Genomic DNA, 19,700 nt, shown 5'->3' with positions numbered 1-19,700 from the left:
CTATACAGAGCACTCATGATCTAGGGAAAAGATGTGGATACTTTTGTTTCATCTGGTCCTCTCGCTCCCAAGTTAATTCACGTAACCGCTTGGCATTCTATCGAACCTTCACTATTGGTATGCGACTTTTTTTCGTTCGTTTGACTTCCCTATCCATGATTTCTACTGGTTCTTCCACAAAGTTAATACTCTCGTTTATCTCAATTTCATCGAGTGGAATCACAAGAGTCTCTTCAGATAGACACCTCTTAGAATTGACACGTGGAAGACAGGGTGTACGTTATTAAGTTCTTGTGGTAGACGGAGTTTGTAGGCTACTGGGCCGATTCTAGCAAGAATCTCGAACGGCCCAACGTACCTTGGATTTAGGTTCCCATGTTTTTCGAAGCGTATCATGCCTTTTCAGGGTAAGACCTTCAACAGGACACGGTCGCCAACCTGGAATTCCAAGGGTTTTCACCTCTTGTCTGCATAGCTCTTTTGTCTATCTCTAGAGGCTTTTATTCGTTCTCGGATTTAGACGATCTTGTATGTGGTTTCTCGAATGATCTTTGGGCCAGTGAGAGTGCTATCAAGAGTGTGCCCTCTAGCTAGTTGTGTGTCACCTACTTCAGCCCAGCACAGAGGGGATCTGCACTTACGGCCATAAAGGGCTTTGAACGGGGCAATCTTGATGTTAGAGTAGTAGCTATTGTTGTAGGAGAACTCGATAAGTAAAAAATGGGTATCCCATGCTTTACCAAAGTCGATCACACAGGCTTTCAGGATGTCTTATAGGGTTTGAATAGTTCTCTCACTTTTCCCGTCAGTTTGTGGATGATAGGTTGTACTTATGTCCAGCCTAGTTCCCAGAGATTTCTGTAGCGACTGCCAAAATCTTGAGGTGAATCTACTGTCTCTATCAGAGATAATAGAAATTGGCACACCATGCAGTCGTACAATCTCATTGATGTAAGTTCTAGTCAATTTCTTCAACTTGTCTGTTTCTTTTATTGGTATGAAGTAGGCGGGCTTGGTTAATCTGTCAGCGATCACCCAAATGGTGTCATGACCACCCGGGGTCTTGAGCAACTTGGTTATGAAATCCATTGTAATTTGCTCCTACTTCCACTCATGTATCTCTTGTTGCTGTAATAAACCTGAGGTCTTCTGGTACTCTACCTTAACTTTGGCGCAAGTTAGACACTTGTCCATATAGGTAGCAATTTCCGCTTTCATGTTTGGGCACCAATAGAGTTTCTTGAGATCCATATACATCTTATCTGAACATGGATGAACGGAGTATCAAGTATTGTGGGTTTCGTTCATGAAAACTTCTCTGTAACCACCAAACTTCGGCGTCCGGATCCGGTTCATGAGATAATGAACTTTGTCGTCCTTGATTTCTAAGTTTTTCTCCATTCCTCTTAAGGTTTCATCTGCCGCATTTTCAGGATTTAAGGCTTCTAACTGGGCTCCTTGATCCGTGTGGATAGATGAGAATGAATTGCCATGGTTAGTGCTTTCACTTTACGACCTGAGTACTCCTTTTGACTAAGGGCAGCTACTACTACATTAACTTTACCGGGATGATAGCGAATTTCTCATTCATAATCATTAAGTATCTCTACCCATCATCGCTGTCTCATGTTAAGTTTTTTCTGATCAAAGATGTGTTAGAGGCTTTTATGGTCGGTGAAGATTAAGCACTTGGTACCGTAAAGGTAGTGCCTCCAGATTTTTAGTGCAAAAACTAATGCTCCCAACTCTAGATCATGAGTGGTGTAGTTGACTTTGTGTGCCTTTAGATGTCTTGAGGTGTAGGCAATAACCTTTCCTCGTATCATAAGCACATAACCTAACCTCTAATTAAATGCATCACAGTATACTACGAAGTCTTTTGTTCCTTTAGGAAGGGACAAGATAGGTGTGCTACACAAGGCTTGCTTCAGTTTTTGGAACGCGGTGTCTTGTTTCTCTCCCTAGCTAAAAGTTACAACCTTCTGAGTCAGGGTGGTAAGCAGTTTAGCGATTCTGGAGAAATTCGGTATGAACCTGCGGTAGTAGCCAGCATGTCCTAAAAATTGGCGGATCTCTGTCGGCGTTCTAGGTACTGACCAGTTCTCGATTGCCTTTATTTTGGGGGTCCACATGTATTCCTTCTTCGCTGACCACGTAACCAAGGAAATTTAACTTCCTAATCCAAAACTCGCACTTTGAGAATTTCTCATAAAGCTTTTCCGCCCTTAATGTTTCTAAGCTTGTCTCAGGTGATGACTATGATCTTCCTTAATTTGTGAGTAAATGAGTATATCATCTATGAATATTGTCACGAATTTGTCTAGGAAGGGATGGTACACCCGATTTATTAGATCCATGAATATCGCGGGTGCATTTGTTAGACCGAAGGGCATTACTACAAACTCGTAGTGACCATAACAAGTTCGGAATGCTGTTTTGGGAACATCATTCTCATGGACTCGTAATTGGTGATACCCCGATCTTAGGTCAATCTTTGAAAAGTAGTTAGATCTTGGAGTTGATCGAAGAGGTCGTCTATTCGCGGAAGAGGATATCGGTTCTTAATGGTAAACTTATTTAGTTCGCGATAATCTATGCACATTCGGAACGATCCATCCTTATTTTTCACGAACAGGATCGGTGCTCCCCAGGGTGAAGAGCTCAGTCTGATGAGTCCCTTACTAAGCAATTCGTTTAATTGGCTAGATAATTCCTGCATCTCTGCTGGTGCTAGGCGATACGAGGATTTGGCTATGGGGGTAGCTCCAGGAATGAAGTCGATTCGGAACTCGACTTGGCGTTCGAGAGGAATTCCTGGAAGATCTTCAGTAAAGATGTCAGGAAAATTACAAACTTTGGGAATGCTCTCGAGGTCTTTTACTTCTTGTTTTTCATTGACTACATGAGCCAAGAATGCATGATATTCCTTGCGCATGTATTTTTGGGCTTTGATGCAAGAGATGACGCGAAGGTTCGTATTGGGTTTGTCGTCGTAAATAATGAGGGTTTCGCCACTTGGCAAATTGAGGCGGATGGCTTTTTCATAGCAAAGAATATCAACACAACCAATCCATGCCGATGATAATGTCAAAGCTTTTTATGGAGCTCGACATAAGGTCGATTGGGAAAGAATAGTCGTTTAGAGTGAGGGTAAAGCCTATGAATATGTCGTTAGTGCTCTCTTTCTTCCTGTTAGCCATCTCGACAGTGAATGTTTTGTTTAGTGGTTGTGGTTTTTGTTTGAGTAGCTGCTTAAATTTATGGGTGACAAAACTCCTCTCTGCACCAATATCAAAGAGTATGCATGCATAAAAGTTATTGAGAAGGAACGTACCCGTGACTACTGTGGGATCCGCTATTGCCTCCTCCGACCCATTACTAGCACTCTTCCTGCACTGCCAGCATTCCTTGCTTTCGGGCAATCCCTCTTCTAGTGCGTTGTTTCCTAACACCCATAACAAGCTTGGCTTACTCCTCCACTAGGGGCCTTGTTGGTTGGTTGTACTAGCGTCTTACATAAACGGGCGGTGTGCCCCTTTTTGTTGCAGTTCTTGCAATGCATTTCTCTACAAACTCACGTGTGATGGAAGTTGCATTTGTTACACAGTGGGAGGTTTCCAATATATTGGCTGGGAGGTGCTGGAGCAGCATGAGTAACAGCAGGAACAGTAGCAACGTGGACTGTCACAGTTTGCTGTTTCTTTGAGGGCTCCTGTGACGATTGCCTTTTTCTTTTGTTCCAAAATTTCTTCTTGTTACCACTTTCCTGGGTTGCTCAAGGACGACTGTCATGAAGCCTTGACGAACTTCATGATCTACGAGGGTCTGTTCCAGACGCTTAGCGTTGTGAAAAGTAAGTGGATTTGCAGCTATTACATTCCCTTGGATCTGAGGAAAGAGTGCCCAGATGTACCATTCCACTTTCTTACTTTCCAGGGTGACCATCCCGGGACACAGAGTAGCCGGGTCATTGAATATGGTTATGTATGCAGCAATATCAGAGCTTTTCATCGTCAGCCCCTAGAGATCTTGCTCTAACTTTTGCACCTTGCCCCTTGGGTAGTATTCTGCTAGCATAAGTTCCTTTAAGTCATCCCAGCTCATGGCATTGGCTATTGGGAGAGTCAATGACTTGACATGGATGTTCCACCAAGAGAGGGCTCTGTCTATAATAGTGCATGCTGCAAATTTCACCTTGCTAGTTTCAGGACATGCACAAATTTCAAATATTGATTCAGTCTTTTCAAACCAGCGTGTTAAAGAAATGACACCTCCGGTGCCATCAAAGGAATTTAGTTTAGCGTTCGTGAAGTCTTTGTATAAACACTCTTTGGGTGTCTATGACTATCTCCGTGGTTAGAAGGGTTGGCACCACTACCCACCCTGCTAGTGCCACTTGCATTTATCTACGTCATGGCGGCTGCCACGACGACTGTTACTGTTGCTTGGAAAACAGCATAGTCATATTGTGGAGGTGGTGGCGATGGTGGATTCGTCGGAGGGTTGTTTTTCTTCCTGTTGGACTTCTTTGGAGGCATCTTTCTATATAATAATTAAAGAGGAAGTGATGTTAAGTCCTAAACGTATCATATCCTGACTTTTATAGTGTTCTATTAAGCGATTTATAAATAGAGGTTTACTTATCGGGGGCAGTGGGCGTCATGTACAATATCACAACAATTATATAATAGTAATCAAAGCAAACACAACCATTACATTGATAAAATATAGTTTTTACATCTATTCGATACATAGTTTGTATGACATCAAAAGTGTATAGCAAAAGTATAAAGACATGACTCTATAAAGCTCCGTCTTCTCAAAACCTGTGGGTGTACCTGTCTACTGGTTCCCTAAGAATACAAGTGGTCTTGAAATTCTATCAACATTTAAGTCGGTGAGTTCGTAAGCATGTTTGTAATAGAAAACTGTCATTTGTTCCTTGTAAATGTAAGTATGTTTTCCCAAAAAATCATATATTTTCTATTGTAATGTTATTTTACCCTTAGATAGTATAATGTAGTTTTTAATTCACATAAAACCATGAAAAGTATGCTTTCTCTGTGCTGGAATAGTATATTGTATTTGTACTTGTATAAAAACTCTGAAATTGTAAGTACTTGGATTCACCAGTTATATTGTAAAATACTGTGTTGTAGTTTCATTATTAATAAAACTATGTGAAGTGGTTTCCTTATTCATACACTAATCGAATTGTTCAATACCAAATTGTGAGTTATTATAACCATACTTGATGACCTAGGATGACCTGAAACAACGTTCTTCAGGTGTTAGAATCGATATGACATTTGTCACCCCAGGCCTGTCGGCCTAACTGTAGCTAACAGTTAAGGTGCGGGATTGTCAGTCTTGTATAGATCTATACACAAATTCACGCTCTCCCTCCAAGAGACTCTGGTTATAATTTCATGGCTTGGTTGGTATTTAGGTAAGTACTTGAAGTGTGTCTCAAAAAGCTATACTGACGGTTACGTGTAGAATAACTGAAAATCCTTTGTAATGAATGATTGTATATGTGTTTCATAAATTATACCTAACATAGTTTATACGTTTGTTACTATAGTAAAACTTTAACTTAGTAAAATAGTACTTATGATTGCATAAACTATACCCATTATAGTTTATATATTTGTTTGTGTTGTATCCATGTATTTAGTAACAATGACATAAGTGTTCGATAAACTATATCTATTATAGTTTATAAGTATGTTCTTGTATCGTTTCTTGAATTTGTAGGATAGTAAGGATATTCCATAAACTATACCTATTATAGTTTATAAGTGTGTTCCGTTTGTAGTGTAAATATTTATGAAAATTCTCCTTTGCTTAGCATGTTACAAATGTTTAAAGGTTTGTACTCATATATATATATATATATATATATATATATATATAGAGAGAGAGAGAGAGAGAGAGAGAGAGAGAGAGAGAGAGAGAGAGAGAGAGAGAGAGAGAGAGAGAGAGAGAGAGAGCATATAAAGTCAAATTCCAATCTCATTTGGTCAATAAAGTCAAAAAGTCAAAGGTTGAGAATGGTTCATTCGATTCAAATTTTTCTGAAAGCCCTTTGACCAGTATATTGAATCCGAGATCTTGGCCAATATATGAGGAATCTGGGCAGTCTCCCTTATATCTGGCGTCTTTCTGTTGAGCACTTGAACTTCAACGCCTTCATCTCCACACTCTTTCAACGCCTTCCTCAATCTCTCTTCTTCCCTCTAAGAGAAACCCTAAACGTTGCCTTCAACTAGATTTAAATACTTCTTATCAATGTCATCGCACTACCTTTTACCACCACTATCACCGCGAGAATATCTTCCAACCACACACCCACCTGATCGATCGAGTCTTCTTGATTGAGTTTAATCCTGCTATCTCGGCAAAAATCAGTCGATTGTGGACCATCATCCCAGGCGTTGATTAAGTTGGTATATTTACATTCAACCTTAAACCCCAAAATTCCCAAATATCTCGGGCCCATCTCCTTCTATGATTCCAATACACTCTATAATTTTATTCTCTCTAAAAATGAAAGATTTCCCCCCTGTGATCTCCATCATCAGTTAACACAACCACCATCACCATTCTTTCATTCTCTTTTCTTTTTCTTCGTTTGTTTTTAGGTGTGTGAACTGGGATATATAAAAATTGGTTTCGTTTCATCTCTTGTGTGTCTTGACTACAGGTTCTCTCAAACATACTTGATCTAGGAAATTAATGGCTAAATGACCTCATTTAATCAGGTAATTTCTATATTTACCCCTTCATTTTCGACTACAATCTCGATACATGGTTTTTATGGTGTATTTCTTTGATTTATTGGATTTGAAAATTCTGATGAAGGTGGAACAATTCAATCTAAAGAGTTAAGTTATATCTTTCTTCAATATCAAAACAGGTGTGTTTTTTTATTAGAGTTGGATTTTCGTTGCCTTTGGTATTTTATTGTGATAGTTGTTGTTTGGAATTAATTTTGCTATTTTGCCCATTTTGCCCCTACTGGTGATTGTTTCTTGGTTGCTACGCTTATATTTAAGGTAAGTATCAACTCCAGGTATGTTTTTATTAAAACCAAAGTGGCTCTCCCCTCGATATGCAGCTGTTTCTCAGGGTTTACTTCGACAGAGTCAATTGTTGTCGTTCACCGTCACCATCTCTCCTTATATGTCCATGTTCTCTTATCATTTGACTTTGATTGCAATTTTTGAAGCTCTAACCTCGGGCCCATCTCCTTATATGGTTCCAATACGGCTCTGCTGGTACGTTTTTATTTCATCACAACTTAATCTGTTATTAGTTTTGTCTTTCTTTGAGTCCCTTTGAGTCGCTTGCTTTCTATATATTAACTGATCATCATGAAGAACGGAAAAATCTATAAAACATTTTTGGGTTGGTTTTTAGCCTAACTAAATAATTTGTCTTGATGTCACGCCAATGGCTAGAAAATGTTTGGTTTTTGCCATGGATGTTGAACAATTGACAGGGATGGTCTGTATCTCTTTTTTCTTAAAATGTTTCCATATTTACCCTACTGTTTTTACCATTTGTATCATTTCTGATAAAAGCGCAACGATTAGCGAACAGCTCACTGGGAAATTTATCCGTTTGTTTAATTGTTGGGTTAAAAATAAGTTATTCTCATTTATTTTGTGACTACTGTATATTTTTGGTGCATTAAATTCAATCTAAGTTTTGACCAATAATTTAAATTCCCAATTCTTTGTTCTCATATGAAATTTTTTATTTGAATTCCTTGGATGAAGCATTTAGTGCCCGAAAACAATCGTTAGCGGTTTTGTTAGAATACATACATAATAGAATTTTTTTATTTGTATTTTTGGTCATCTGATACTTCATATATATACTCACTGTTAACATTTTTGTGCAGGTTAATATTTTCATTAATTTGAATCAAATAATGGGGTTTTCCCTTCTTTTAAAACTAATTTTTTATTTAATTGCAGGCAGGCCACTTTCATTATCACATCTTTCAATAGTAACCATGCAAAGCTACTTCACACAAAAGTAACAAACAAGTAAGGATTGTGAGTGTCATTATTTAAGCTTCTGTTTCTTTATCCTCAAGGTATTTGCATTGATATGAACAATCAATCTGGGTATGGGTGTAATTTGAGGCTTTTCTTTACTTAAATTCTGTTTTTCTTAACTTTACTTTATTGCATCATAAATGTGTAGGTGTTGATGTACTTAGTTTATGACATCAGAATTATGCAGGTGTTGTGGTGCTTACAAAACGTCCATTACTCCTATTTCAGTCAGACACTAGCTTCAAGTGGGTATTTCATATTTATTTAAAAGATAAAATGAAATGGGTAGCTTTTTTTCTGTGATTATTTTAATCTCTTATATCGGCTTTAAAATGATTTTAATGATTTTGAATAGGCATCGACAGGTTGGTAATGATTGGAAGATCTTGAACTGCTAAAAGTGTTTTCTATATGTACTTAAGGTAGTCTATTTCTTTCCTTTGGCATTAATCGATTGTTTTATTGTTGTTTGATTCATGTAATGGAACTGTATAATTTGGTTGTTTTATTGTGGTTCATATTTAAATTTTATTTTCATAATGGCCACGCTTACTCATCTTCAGGGACCCCTCAATTAATTTGAGTTCATGTCATGCTCGACTTTTGTTGTAAATTAGGTTAATATACTTCTAATGGAATTCAAGGGCTTACTGGTAAACTTCACTTTTTGCAAGTCTAATTAGTATTAGTAATGAAATGATTTTTGTAGAAAATCATGTATCATTGTCAGGTTTACATTTTGCATGTCTGATAAACTTCATTTCCAATTAACTACTTAGTTTTTCTAACATTGAAATATGTTTCTTTAAATCTAATAAAAGTAGGATTGAATTTTGAGTTAAGTATCCCAAACCGGATGCGGTCGGATAGGATGCAGTAATAGATCAATCCTTGATTATTATATTAGTATATTCTAAATTTATAAACATGTATGGTCGCTAATGATTGTAACTTTTATTAACGATGTCAATTTCGAGTTCTTTACTTTTTAGAAATTTTATCCGTTATAATATGTTTATTTACTTATTTCTTGTGATTAAGTTTGAATGGTTTGCCGGACATACCCCACTCCCCAAAAAATATAATAATAAAATAAAATAAAAAACCGTTTATGATGGTACCTAAAACCTGAAAAAACTGCAATGGAAAGAATCCGTAACCATCGGTTTATTAGTCATTACCACCACTGTTTTATTTTCAAGGAAAAAGGTTAAAATGTTAATTTAAAAAAAAAACGAATCACATTACATTTTTTTTTACTTTATCAAGAACAAAACAATCTAATAGGAACATTTACCTCAATGTATATATATTGGAATGAGGAACTTAGGTTAGCATGTGTTGGTTCCGGTCATATATGTGTAAGTCACAAGTAACACATTTTATAATATACGATTTCTATAAAAGAAAATAGTTTGTTAAAACATAACTTATTACTATTTACATTGTTTTTAACAAGCATTATTATTCAAAATATTAATATATTTTTAATAAAAAAAAATTAGAAGTACTGCATAGTAAAAAAATAGTCAATATTACTTTTGCACTTTTGTTTTGTGATAGTTTGTGAAAAAAATTTGTGATATAATCTCTTAGCATGTAATATTTATATGTTGTGGTTTTTAATCTTATTAGAAAACTTGTAGGTTATGCAAAACCAACTTTCAAAAAAAAATCACCTTGATCAACTAATATTTTTGTAAGTTCTTTTAAGTGAATGAAATTATTTCTACTCATCGCTTAACGCGGGTAAACGACTAATATATATATATATATATATATATATATATATATATATATATATATATATATATATATATATATATATATATATATATATATATATATATGATTTGGTAAGAACAATAGTTGAAACAGTCGAAATAATTTAGAATAACCTAAAACAGTCTAAAATAATTTGAAAACGTTTGAAATCGTTTGGATGTTTAAACAAAAATGTAAGTGTGTTGTACGTGTATTCCCTCCTAAAAAAATGGAAAAATAGTGAAAACTTAGGGTATGAACTCACCTCGAATGCGTGATCTCGCTAGGATACGAAGTGATAACAGTGATCCTCGGGCTAGCGTACGTGAAGATAGTCGTGTCCTAAAAATATTATATCCGACGTCGTATTTAAATTAATAAAATATTAATTTAAATAGTAGATTAATAGTGATTTAAATAATAATTAAAGTGTTAGACAACACTTTAATTATGTAAGGAATACTTACAAAATTATTGATGAGTTTTGGTCATAAGAACATCCTATGTGCTCATACAAACCCTAATGCTTGGATCTAGGTTTCTCTATTGTACATGCAAGTTATCCAAGACTATAAACCCTAATTCTAGCATACAAGTAATCATATTAACATAAGAATGGGTTTAAGATATTACCTTGATTGTTATGTAGCAATAACAATCACAATTCTCCTTGTAATGACTTTAGAAAGCTTAGACTCACAAATGTCACTCCTCTATTGGTTCACAAACACCAAGAGCAAGAGGATGAAGAGGAGAAGAGAAGGAGGCTGCCCAAAACATGTGGAAACCCTAGAAGGAAGCTTGTCCACGTTTTTGGGCATAAAGGTTCCTTAAATAGTGAGGCTATTAGGGTTATCTAACAAGGAAACCCTAATTTGGATGCTTAAGCCCTAAGCAACCCATGGACTCCTTTCCTTAAAGGCCTTGGACGATTTCTAATGAGTTTCCCCATAGAATTTGTCCAACCTTATAATATAAGGCAATCCATGGCCCAATTGCAATTATCTTATAATTACAATTCTAGTCCCTTAAGTTTAATTAATCTCTTTTAGTCACAAACTTAATTCTTATTAATTCTTGACTAATATTAATTAAACAATATGATTTCTCCTTTAATATATTATTCTCATAATATATTAATAAATCATATTTAATCCTTTCTCTCCATAATTCATCCTATCAAGTTGCTTTGGTGAAGGCAACCCAAAAGGACCATACACCATCGGGTCGAGTACATACCAAAATAGTTATGGACTTAGACACTAATCCAACAGTCTCCCACTTGGATAAGTCTAATAACTATTATGCGTATGACTTCAGATCCTGATCTGCAATCGTAGCTTTCCAAAGCCACTGTCAACTTTGATCCAATCAGATACGCGTGTCCTTTAGATAAGGGATCATATATTCCTCCATTCTAGATATCGTATGAGACATGATTTCTAATCATTCTCTCTGTACTATTTCTCGAATTCCGATTTATGACGACTGACTAATTGAACAAATCAAATTAGCCCTAGCCCGGCCGAGCATTTATGTTTGTCATCACTAAATCATCGAGGGGCCCAAAGATATCGCTTTTATCCTACCTTGGATAAAAGGAACGGATAAACTTTGATTCAATGCTCGCTTGCACTCACTCACCGAATCACACACAACAATATGTTTTATGACACCAAGTTACTGGTGCGTTTACATATTATCAAAGTGCAACCGATTTGCAAGATACAACTCACACATCTCGGTTTCAAGAATATAAGATGTTATCGTCTCACCAATCACTCGTGATAACAATCCATGAAGTGATCCAAGTGAGTGTGGGTTTAATCCAATGCTCAAATCATATTCATAAGCACTCATGAACGTTGCAGCAAACATTTGCTTATGTCTAATGCTCTTTAGACAACCCACACACCAATTCACGACAGTCTTCATTCATACCTACTTCCAACATATGAATGACTGTGGCCCGTTCGAATAATTTGACTGTTCTAAACCAATTAAATTATTCAGGAAGTCAAAACATGCAAAGTGAAACACAAGAATAATACTAATCCCATATGGCCTCAAACCTTTGAGCATAAATAAAACACCTTTTATTTATCACCATATCGATTACTCATTATTTGTTGTTTCGGGTAATCAACTTCTTACTCGAATTATTACTACACTTGTCCCATGCTCCCAGCATGCACACAATGTTTACCTATGGTTCTTACTTTGTGAAATAGATCAAATTGAACACATTTCCAATCATACTCATTTCACAACTCCGAATCCTTTTCACAAGTGGAAAAATATCAAATTCTTGCCACTTATGGAATATGTTAGATTCTAACATTTTATGCAACGATCCTTTTGTAATGTCACTGCACTAAAGTCACAATGATTATTGCCAATGAAATTACAAAGTCCTCTATCGGAGATTGTTACAAGACAATTCCTTAGATATGATGTCTCTCAATCAAAGTACATTCCTTTGAACATCCTTTTGCATAAAAGTTTCTAATCTAGACATAGATTTTCAATATTCAATTCTCAATATGGAAAAATTTCCATACTTACCATATGATAACTCATTCTCAATAGAATCTTATCTATTCATAATAATGTCGATATGGTCCATCCAATATCATGCTTCCAACTACTCACAAGCTACCAATCCTCGGTGAACTTTGGATTGTCCTTTGATAGTTGTTTAACTATCTTAGTCAAAACTGATTCTTGTCCTTTTTCCCTCTAAATGCGCTAGACATTTGGAAAATTTTAGAATGGTAAAATATTATAGCATTTGCAATCGATCCTATACCCGAAGCGTATGGGACACGATGCATAATGTCTTACATAAAGATTTGATACTTTATCAATCTTCTGCCATAATATTTTATGTGCTACGTTCTCAAAATTCGAACTATGAAGAGGAATGTCGTAATCATAATCGAAATTTGAAAACACACTATGTATCCTTGACTAAATTTATTAACCTAAGCCTTTAGATTTGAAATGAAGTATAATATTCTCTCCCTTAATTATAGCAAAACAACTATTCAACCCTTACAACTTTGCAAGGTATGACTCTTGTTTTTCTATATATAATATTGCTAACTTGCAATACTTGCCTTAATAATCATACAATCATAACATTTATGCTCCCACTATCATGATGATTATTATAAGCATAACACTTATGCTCCCACTAGCTTTGACATGTATTCAGAAACCAGCTTATCTTCCAGAAAAACAATACTTATTGAATTTCTTAAGTTCATGCTTCTAATACTTAATGCTTTGATAATCCTTTATCTAAGCTTATACACCTTTCCCTTAGATAGCTCATATGTGTGTCTAAACAATTTAGACTAATTGCTAAATCTCACAATTCAAATTATGGAAAGGGATACCGTAACCATAATCGAATTCGAGAATACAATTTTCACAATCACTATCCTTTTAAAATCTCTCTTAGTAAAAGCATTTCCTCACAATCATTTTCATGAAGGAGGGAATCTTATGACACTTAGATTTTAATGGTGTATGTGTTCCTATCCATGTGAATTTGTCAAAACCAAAGTTTACGACAAATTCAAACTCATATGGACCGAACTTTCTTAATCTTGATTTCTTGCCTTATGGTAGCACAGCTGCCCACCATGTCTTCCAAGTAGTTAAGCAGCTCACCCTTTCCTATCAATGTACTTTTCATTGATCAAAGTCCTTGCCTTTTATGCATTCAAATGCGAACTCATAGAACTCAAATGCATAATTAATTCGATTGGAATGGCACAGAAACAAAATAGTGTCAACACGACAGGTTGTAAACCTCAACTCGTGTGCTAGTGATGATCGATAAGGTCTATTTTGATTTGTTCTTGAAACCTTTCAAGACCATTAAGACTCCCACTGACTCCTTGACATATAAGATTCTCTTGTCAATATACATTTCTTGACAAAAAAATATTCAAGAGTTAGTGTAGTTTTTATCAAAACACTTCATAAATTGATCCTAGTTGGTCTTTGTCTTATCCGAGACATCACAACTTTCCATATTTGATGAATGTTATAAACCTTCGTAATACTTGTCACTCAATATCGCAATCTTAACTCTAAGACTTGTTTTGGAACGAAGTATGATTGACTTTCTGATTTAACCATTTCTTCAATTCTTGATTCCTCTTCTTAGACATACAATTGCACTAAGACTCACTTAGAGGATCAATTGAGATATGGTTCTTAATCATTAAGGCATATCATAAAGCATAAAAGGTGCTCTCCCTTCTTCTTAGAATAGAGAAACTTTTATCTTTCTGCCTATTGATTCTTCTTATTCGTTCTGCTATTGATCTAAACCCTTTAATCAATTCAGAATTACACTTAATCTTGTAAGTATAATCACATTTACTAAACCTTTAGTAAATCATGACGAATATCTTTATTATTCTTGTGGTGGACTTGATCAGCACACAACTTTGTGTACTCGATCTCCTAGTCATTCACTCGACACTTTGTCAATGAATTAGTCTAATTTCCAAATGTGAAATTTCTCATTAATCGTGCAACCAAGTTGCATGATTCCAAGTTTCTGTCCAATTGAAACTTGGGCGATGAGAAACTTTTCATATTCGGTAAATTTTTCGACATTTCCACAAATAACATAACTAAGAATCAAATCCATTATTGCTAATATTAGAAACCTTCAAACATCAATTTTCATGCATGCCATTGCAAGGATAAATAAATAATATAAAATCAAAATTTATTTTATTGCGGAAAATTTGTCCTTACAATGCAATTCATTGAAAAACTATGCTAATACATATTTCTTAGCAATCTTATTCTAACTCTAAGTAGTAGCTCAAGAAACTAATCTTCAAGTAATGCGATTGAAATCCATTTCTTCACGGTTAGATTCTGCTAAAAACATCAATTGTAATCTTATCACATTATGTATTAAGAATCTAGAATAGAAGCTTAAAAGAGTTAGTCAATGGATTTTACCTAAAGCAGAGCCATACGTTTTTGACTCTCCCATATCTTAGATCTCTTAGGTAAATAGGGCAGCTTTGTCTCCAATACCCCTTCTCTTGGCAATAAAAGCAAATTGACTCTTTTGATCAAACTTTTCGATCATAACATGTGTTTCGTTGCCATTGTCTATATCCATAGAGGTCTTGAAGGCAGATTCACCAATCAACTTTGCTTTTCTATTGCGCCAAACCATTGCTGATTCAGCAGCAATAAGCATATACGTGAGATCTATAAGGGTCACGTCGCAGTTCATCATATAGTACTCTCTTACGAACTCACTATATGAGTTAGGAAGTGACTGAAGAACCCAATCAACAGCCATCTCCTCACAGACAACGGATCCCAACATTCTTAACCTATCAATGTGTGACTTCATCCCTAGGACGTGTGCACACACCGACTTTCCTTCTTTATATTTACTTGTCAAAAGGGTTTGAGTGAGCTTGAACTTTTCAAGTCTTCGAACTTGTGGGTTAGGGAGAATAATTGGAGGAGGTAGATGAAGTGAAGCATGATCTCTTGTTCCTCGATCGAATCGTGGAATATCATCTTCATGTGAAATGCTTGTTCCACGGGATTTGGGAAGACCATAGTTGTCGTACTTTGACATCTACAAAACGGGAGAAAACGAATTCAAGTTAGTTGATTGATTGAGTCCTTAGTAAATCACCCAAATGAGATACTAAGGATAGGACCCAACACAATATGCTACAACCTAGAAAAGGGATACCGTAATCTAGTTGCAGAATATTTGAAGGTAAGTGAATGACGATTGACTAATTTCCACCATGAAAAACGAAAAAGAAATTTATGTTTCAAATCTATGAAAACTCCTAGATCCTTTGAGATTCATTGAACATTTCAATGGCATGTTTAAATCTCGATATTCCCCTCTAGTTTGTGACTGGGATGCCGAGGATCACAAAGCGGGTGTGAATAACCATGCAAACTTACATGGTGCCCTCACATGTTACAGTCACCTATTCGATGTGCCGGTAAACCACACACGCTCCACTGAACTATGACAAACATTGAGTCACCCTTTGCTACCTTTGCTTAGAACCATTTAGTGTGCCAGTTAACCACACACGCTCCACTAACGTCTTCGCAAGGGCACAAAGTGTAATTTCATGGAATTGCATCAATTCACTTTTGCCTAAGTAACTAAGATTGGGAATTTGTAAAACATTTAGTTACTTTTGTACTTCATTATACTTATAATGGAAGGTTTTGTCCTATCCTACCCGTTCGGCTAACGACCCTCCACTGGTCAAGAGTGCGGTGGGTAAGAGTGGATACCCATTCAATCGCCATTTTATAGGCAATTTCCTTAAACACCCCTTATAGACCAGCTTCGTGAATGAGGCCTACTAACGGTAAGACTGACTTTTACTCATACATATATATAATGTTAGACTTTTAATGTTATATATAGTATAGGGTGTATTTTACACTTTTAAAATACTAGGAGGTCAAATTTAACAATTATAATTTTAATTCAATTAAATTGTAAACCTAAACTTTTATAGATTTATTAACCTCTTTTAATTATACTCCTTAATTAATTAATAAAACCATAAGGGTGTGATTTGAACTTTTCAAAACAATACTAGGGTTTTAGAATTTAACATTCCTAATTAAACTTTTAATCAACTTTTAAATTCCAAAACTTGAGGGCAAGTTTTGAAACATTTCAAAACATTAGGGTTTAGAATTTAAATATTTCAAAATCAAACTTTTCAATCAAAATTTAAATTCCAAACTTGAGGGCAAGTTTTGAAACCTTTTTCAAAACATTAGGGTTTCAACTATTTAAATTCTAAACTTTCAAGTTCTAATTTAAACTATAAAACCTAAAGGGATTAATTTGAAACTTTTCCAAACTTTGTTAAGAATATTCTAGATCATGTAATTCAAATAAGGCAATTAACTATAATTGGTGGTTATCTAATTAGATCTAGTTCAAATTCTTGCAAGATAATGATCAAATAATTTCCATAACTTAACATTTATCAAATAAGGTAACAATTATCTAATTAGATGACCAAAATCTTTTATTTTGACAAGGATAATCATAAGGAATCAATAAAATTCGAATTTTATTAATTTTAAACAATTATGGCAATTATCCTAAGTCAAAATAGGCAAAAATCCCGAAACAGCCTCCTTCTGACGCTCGAACTCGCCGAGTTCCTCTATGGACTCGCTGAGTTGGAGCTACTCGCCGAGTTCATCAGACAGGGGGCCAAAAAATCGATTTACAGCTTGAACAAACAAACAAGGCATCAATACAATAGAAACCAATCAAGGCTCTGATACCACTGATGGGTTTTGGTCATAAGAACATCCTATGTGCTCTCACAAACCCTAATGCTTGGATCTAGGTTTCTCTATTGTACATGCAAGTTATCCAAGACTATAAACCCTAATTCTAGCATACAAGTAATCATATTAACATAAGAATGGGTTTAAGATATTACCTTGATTGTTATGTAGCAATAACAATCACAATTCTCCTTGTAATGACTTTAGAAAGCTTAGAGTCACAAATGTCACTCCTCTATTGGTTCACAAACACCAAGAGCAAGAGGATGAAGAGGAGAAGAGAAGGAGGCTGTCCAAAACATGTGGAAACCCTAGAAGGAAGCTTGTCCACGTTTTTGGGCGTAAGGGTTCCTTAAATAGTGAGACTATTAGGGTTATCTAACAAGGAAACCCTAATTTGGATGCTTAAGCCCTAAGCAACCCATGTACTCCTTTCCTTAAAGGCCTTGGACGATTTCTAATGGGTTTCCCCATAGAATTCGTCCAACCTTATAATATAAGGCAATCCATGGCCCAATTGCAATTATCTTATAATTACAATTCTAGTCCCTTAAGTTTAATTAATCTCTTTTAGTCACAAACTTAATTCTTATTAATTCTTGACTAATATTAATTAAACAATATGATTTATCCTTTAATATATTATTCTCATAATATATTAATAAATCATATTTAATCCTTTCTCTCCATAGTTCATCCTATCAAGTTGCTTTGGTGACGGCAACCCAAAAGGACCATACACCATCGGGTCGAGTACATACCAAAATAGTTATGGACTTAGACACTAATCCAACAATTATTTGGAGTGTCCTTGACGTTTTCGGTGGGCTTAGGGGGTTTTTGGTGGGATATGAATGTTTGGTGGTGTTCTTGATGTTCTTGGTGAAATTATGAAGGTTTGAAGACTGTTCTTGGTGTTCTTTGTAGAATTATGATGATCTGGGTAGAAAACTCTTGAAGATATGAAGATTTTGTATGACTTTTGAGAGCAAAATGGGAGTGTTTACGGTTGGGAAATTGAGAAATGAATTGAGTTTGCGGCTTAACACCTATATATACATGGGGTTTTCAGCCTTAATGGGCCTTAAACTTTATGTTTTCGGTCCTATATGACCGAAATCTGTATTGATTTTGGTCCTAAGGTTAAATGGAGAAGTGGTTTGCGGTTTTGAGTCAAAGGGAAAGGAGTTTGCGGTCTTAAATTCTAATAGAAAAGGGATTTCGGTCAAGGTCTTCTAGAAGAGGGTGTTTTCGGTTTACCTTATCCCAAAAGGAGGTGTTTTCGGCTATGCTTAATCCTATACCGAAATCTATATATACATAAAGTATATTATGATTTTAAGTTAAGTATTAAATCTTTGTCTTGAACTAGTGTAAGTTTTGTTTGATCTAGTGTGATTTTATGTTTAGTATTTAGCTTATACTAGTCTACTTCAGCATGGTTTTCCACATATACTTGCATATAAGTTAAATGAACTTGCACTCTACGCATCCAAAGTTATTATTGTATCAATTTTAAGAGGTGTATTAACTTGTACATGGTGGAAGTTTAAACTTTTATTGACTTGAAACAACGGGTTGTTACATTTTGTATCATATTATATTCAACGTTTTTTTTTTAAACTAATATTTCTTAAAATTAAAAATAAATACTTATAAAAATTATTTTTGAAAAAACCTTTTTTACAAATTCACTAGTATATTGAGTAGAAGTATCCCTTAAATATTATGATTTTTGGAGGAATTTAATTTTTTGGGGTTTTTTATAAAAAGAAAAAAAAATCAAATTTTCATGACTGTGCTTATTTTGTAGAGAATTAAATTTTAAGAACTTTGGTTTTTTTAGATATTGTTTTCAAAAAAAAAGTTACTAACAAAAAAGAAAACTAAATGAAAAAAAAATCATCAATTATATGGTTGACACATGTCCCGGAGATGGGGAGACTTTTGGCGCGGCCGAGGATTCCTGCGAGCATAGCCAACGTGACTTCTTCCAATTTTACTATATTGTCCTCCATCATTTCCTTATTACATGCCTATTTTATGAAAAACTTACACAATCAGCCATTGATGTTTAATAATTAATCATTTTTTCACAATGCATCATAACCACTCGATTTCACAAATAAATGGCAAAGATTTGTCATCGCAGTCCTCATCGTTTTTTGAGTCCTCACTTGATCCAACTTCTATATATATATATATATATATATATATATATATATGTGTGTGTGTGTGTGTGTGTGTGTGGTTAGGATTAAGATGCACATCGAGTTTTGCAGAATTTGTTGTATCTACTTCTCTTATGTCGTTCTTAAAACCTGATAGTGGAATACGACTTATTACTGTAGGCACTATATGGAGATGGTTGGTTTCCAAGTTGGCTATGAAAGGTGTTGGTAAAGAAAGGACCAAGTATCTCAATGATTTTCAATTTAGAATCGGAGTGTCGGGTGGTGATGAGGCCGTATTACATGGCGTCGACAAGGTGTTGAGTGAGTGTCACAACGATGAGTC

The 19,700-nt window shown here is 35.2% G+C and overlaps 1 protein-coding gene across 12 annotated transcripts; it reads left to right on the top strand.

Moving 5' to 3' along the window:
- Positions 1-6,092: 6,092 nt before the first annotated feature.
- Positions 6,093-8,782, top strand: LOC145100859 (uncharacterized). Of its 12 annotated transcripts, none has more exons than XM_079037982.1 (8): positions 6,094-6,449; positions 6,707-6,764; positions 6,865-6,919; positions 7,059-7,280; positions 7,986-8,057; positions 8,247-8,314; positions 8,425-8,491; positions 8,687-8,782. In XM_079037982.1, exons 4-7 carry the CDS (start codon positions 7,078-7,080, stop codon positions 8,457-8,459), a joined length of 378 nt encoding a protein of 125 aa, XP_078894108.1. In that variant the 5' UTR covers positions 6,094-6,449; positions 6,707-6,764; positions 6,865-6,919; positions 7,059-7,077; the 3' UTR covers positions 8,460-8,491; positions 8,687-8,782. The 12 variants fall into 12 exon arrangements, 5 of the variants coding, with proteins under 5 accessions (XP_078894106.1, XP_078894108.1, XP_078894107.1 ...); XM_079037981.1 differs by having other exon boundaries at positions 8,633-8,727; XM_079037979.1 differs by having other exon boundaries at positions 8,425-8,727.
- The last annotated feature ends 10,918 nt before the right edge of the window (positions 8,783-19,700 follow it).

Source organism: Lactuca serriola, chromosome 4, assembly GCF_051521515.1.
Source record: "Lactuca serriola cultivar US96UC23 chromosome 4, Lser_US96UC23_V15, whole genome shotgun sequence".
Classification (NCBI taxonomy): domain Eukaryota; kingdom Viridiplantae; phylum Streptophyta; class Magnoliopsida; order Asterales; family Asteraceae; genus Lactuca; species Lactuca serriola.
The sequence above is the reverse complement of the archived record's forward strand: the minus strand, read 5'-3'. Positions and strand labels throughout refer to the sequence as shown.

Excerpts from the sequence above, each read along its gene's own strand:
- LOC145100859 (XM_079037982.1), top strand. The coding sequence starts at position 7,078 with ATGTTTTTATTAAAACCAAAGTGGCTCTCCCCTCGATATGCAGCTGTT. Across the intron at positions 8,058-8,246 it reads CACACAAAAGTAACAAACAA|AATTATGCAGGTGTTGTGGT; the intron begins GTAAGGATTGTG and ends TTATGACATCAG. Across the intron at positions 8,315-8,424 it reads CAGTCAGACACTAGCTTCAA|GCATCGACAGGTTGGTAATG; the intron begins GTGGGTATTTCA and ends GATTTTGAATAG.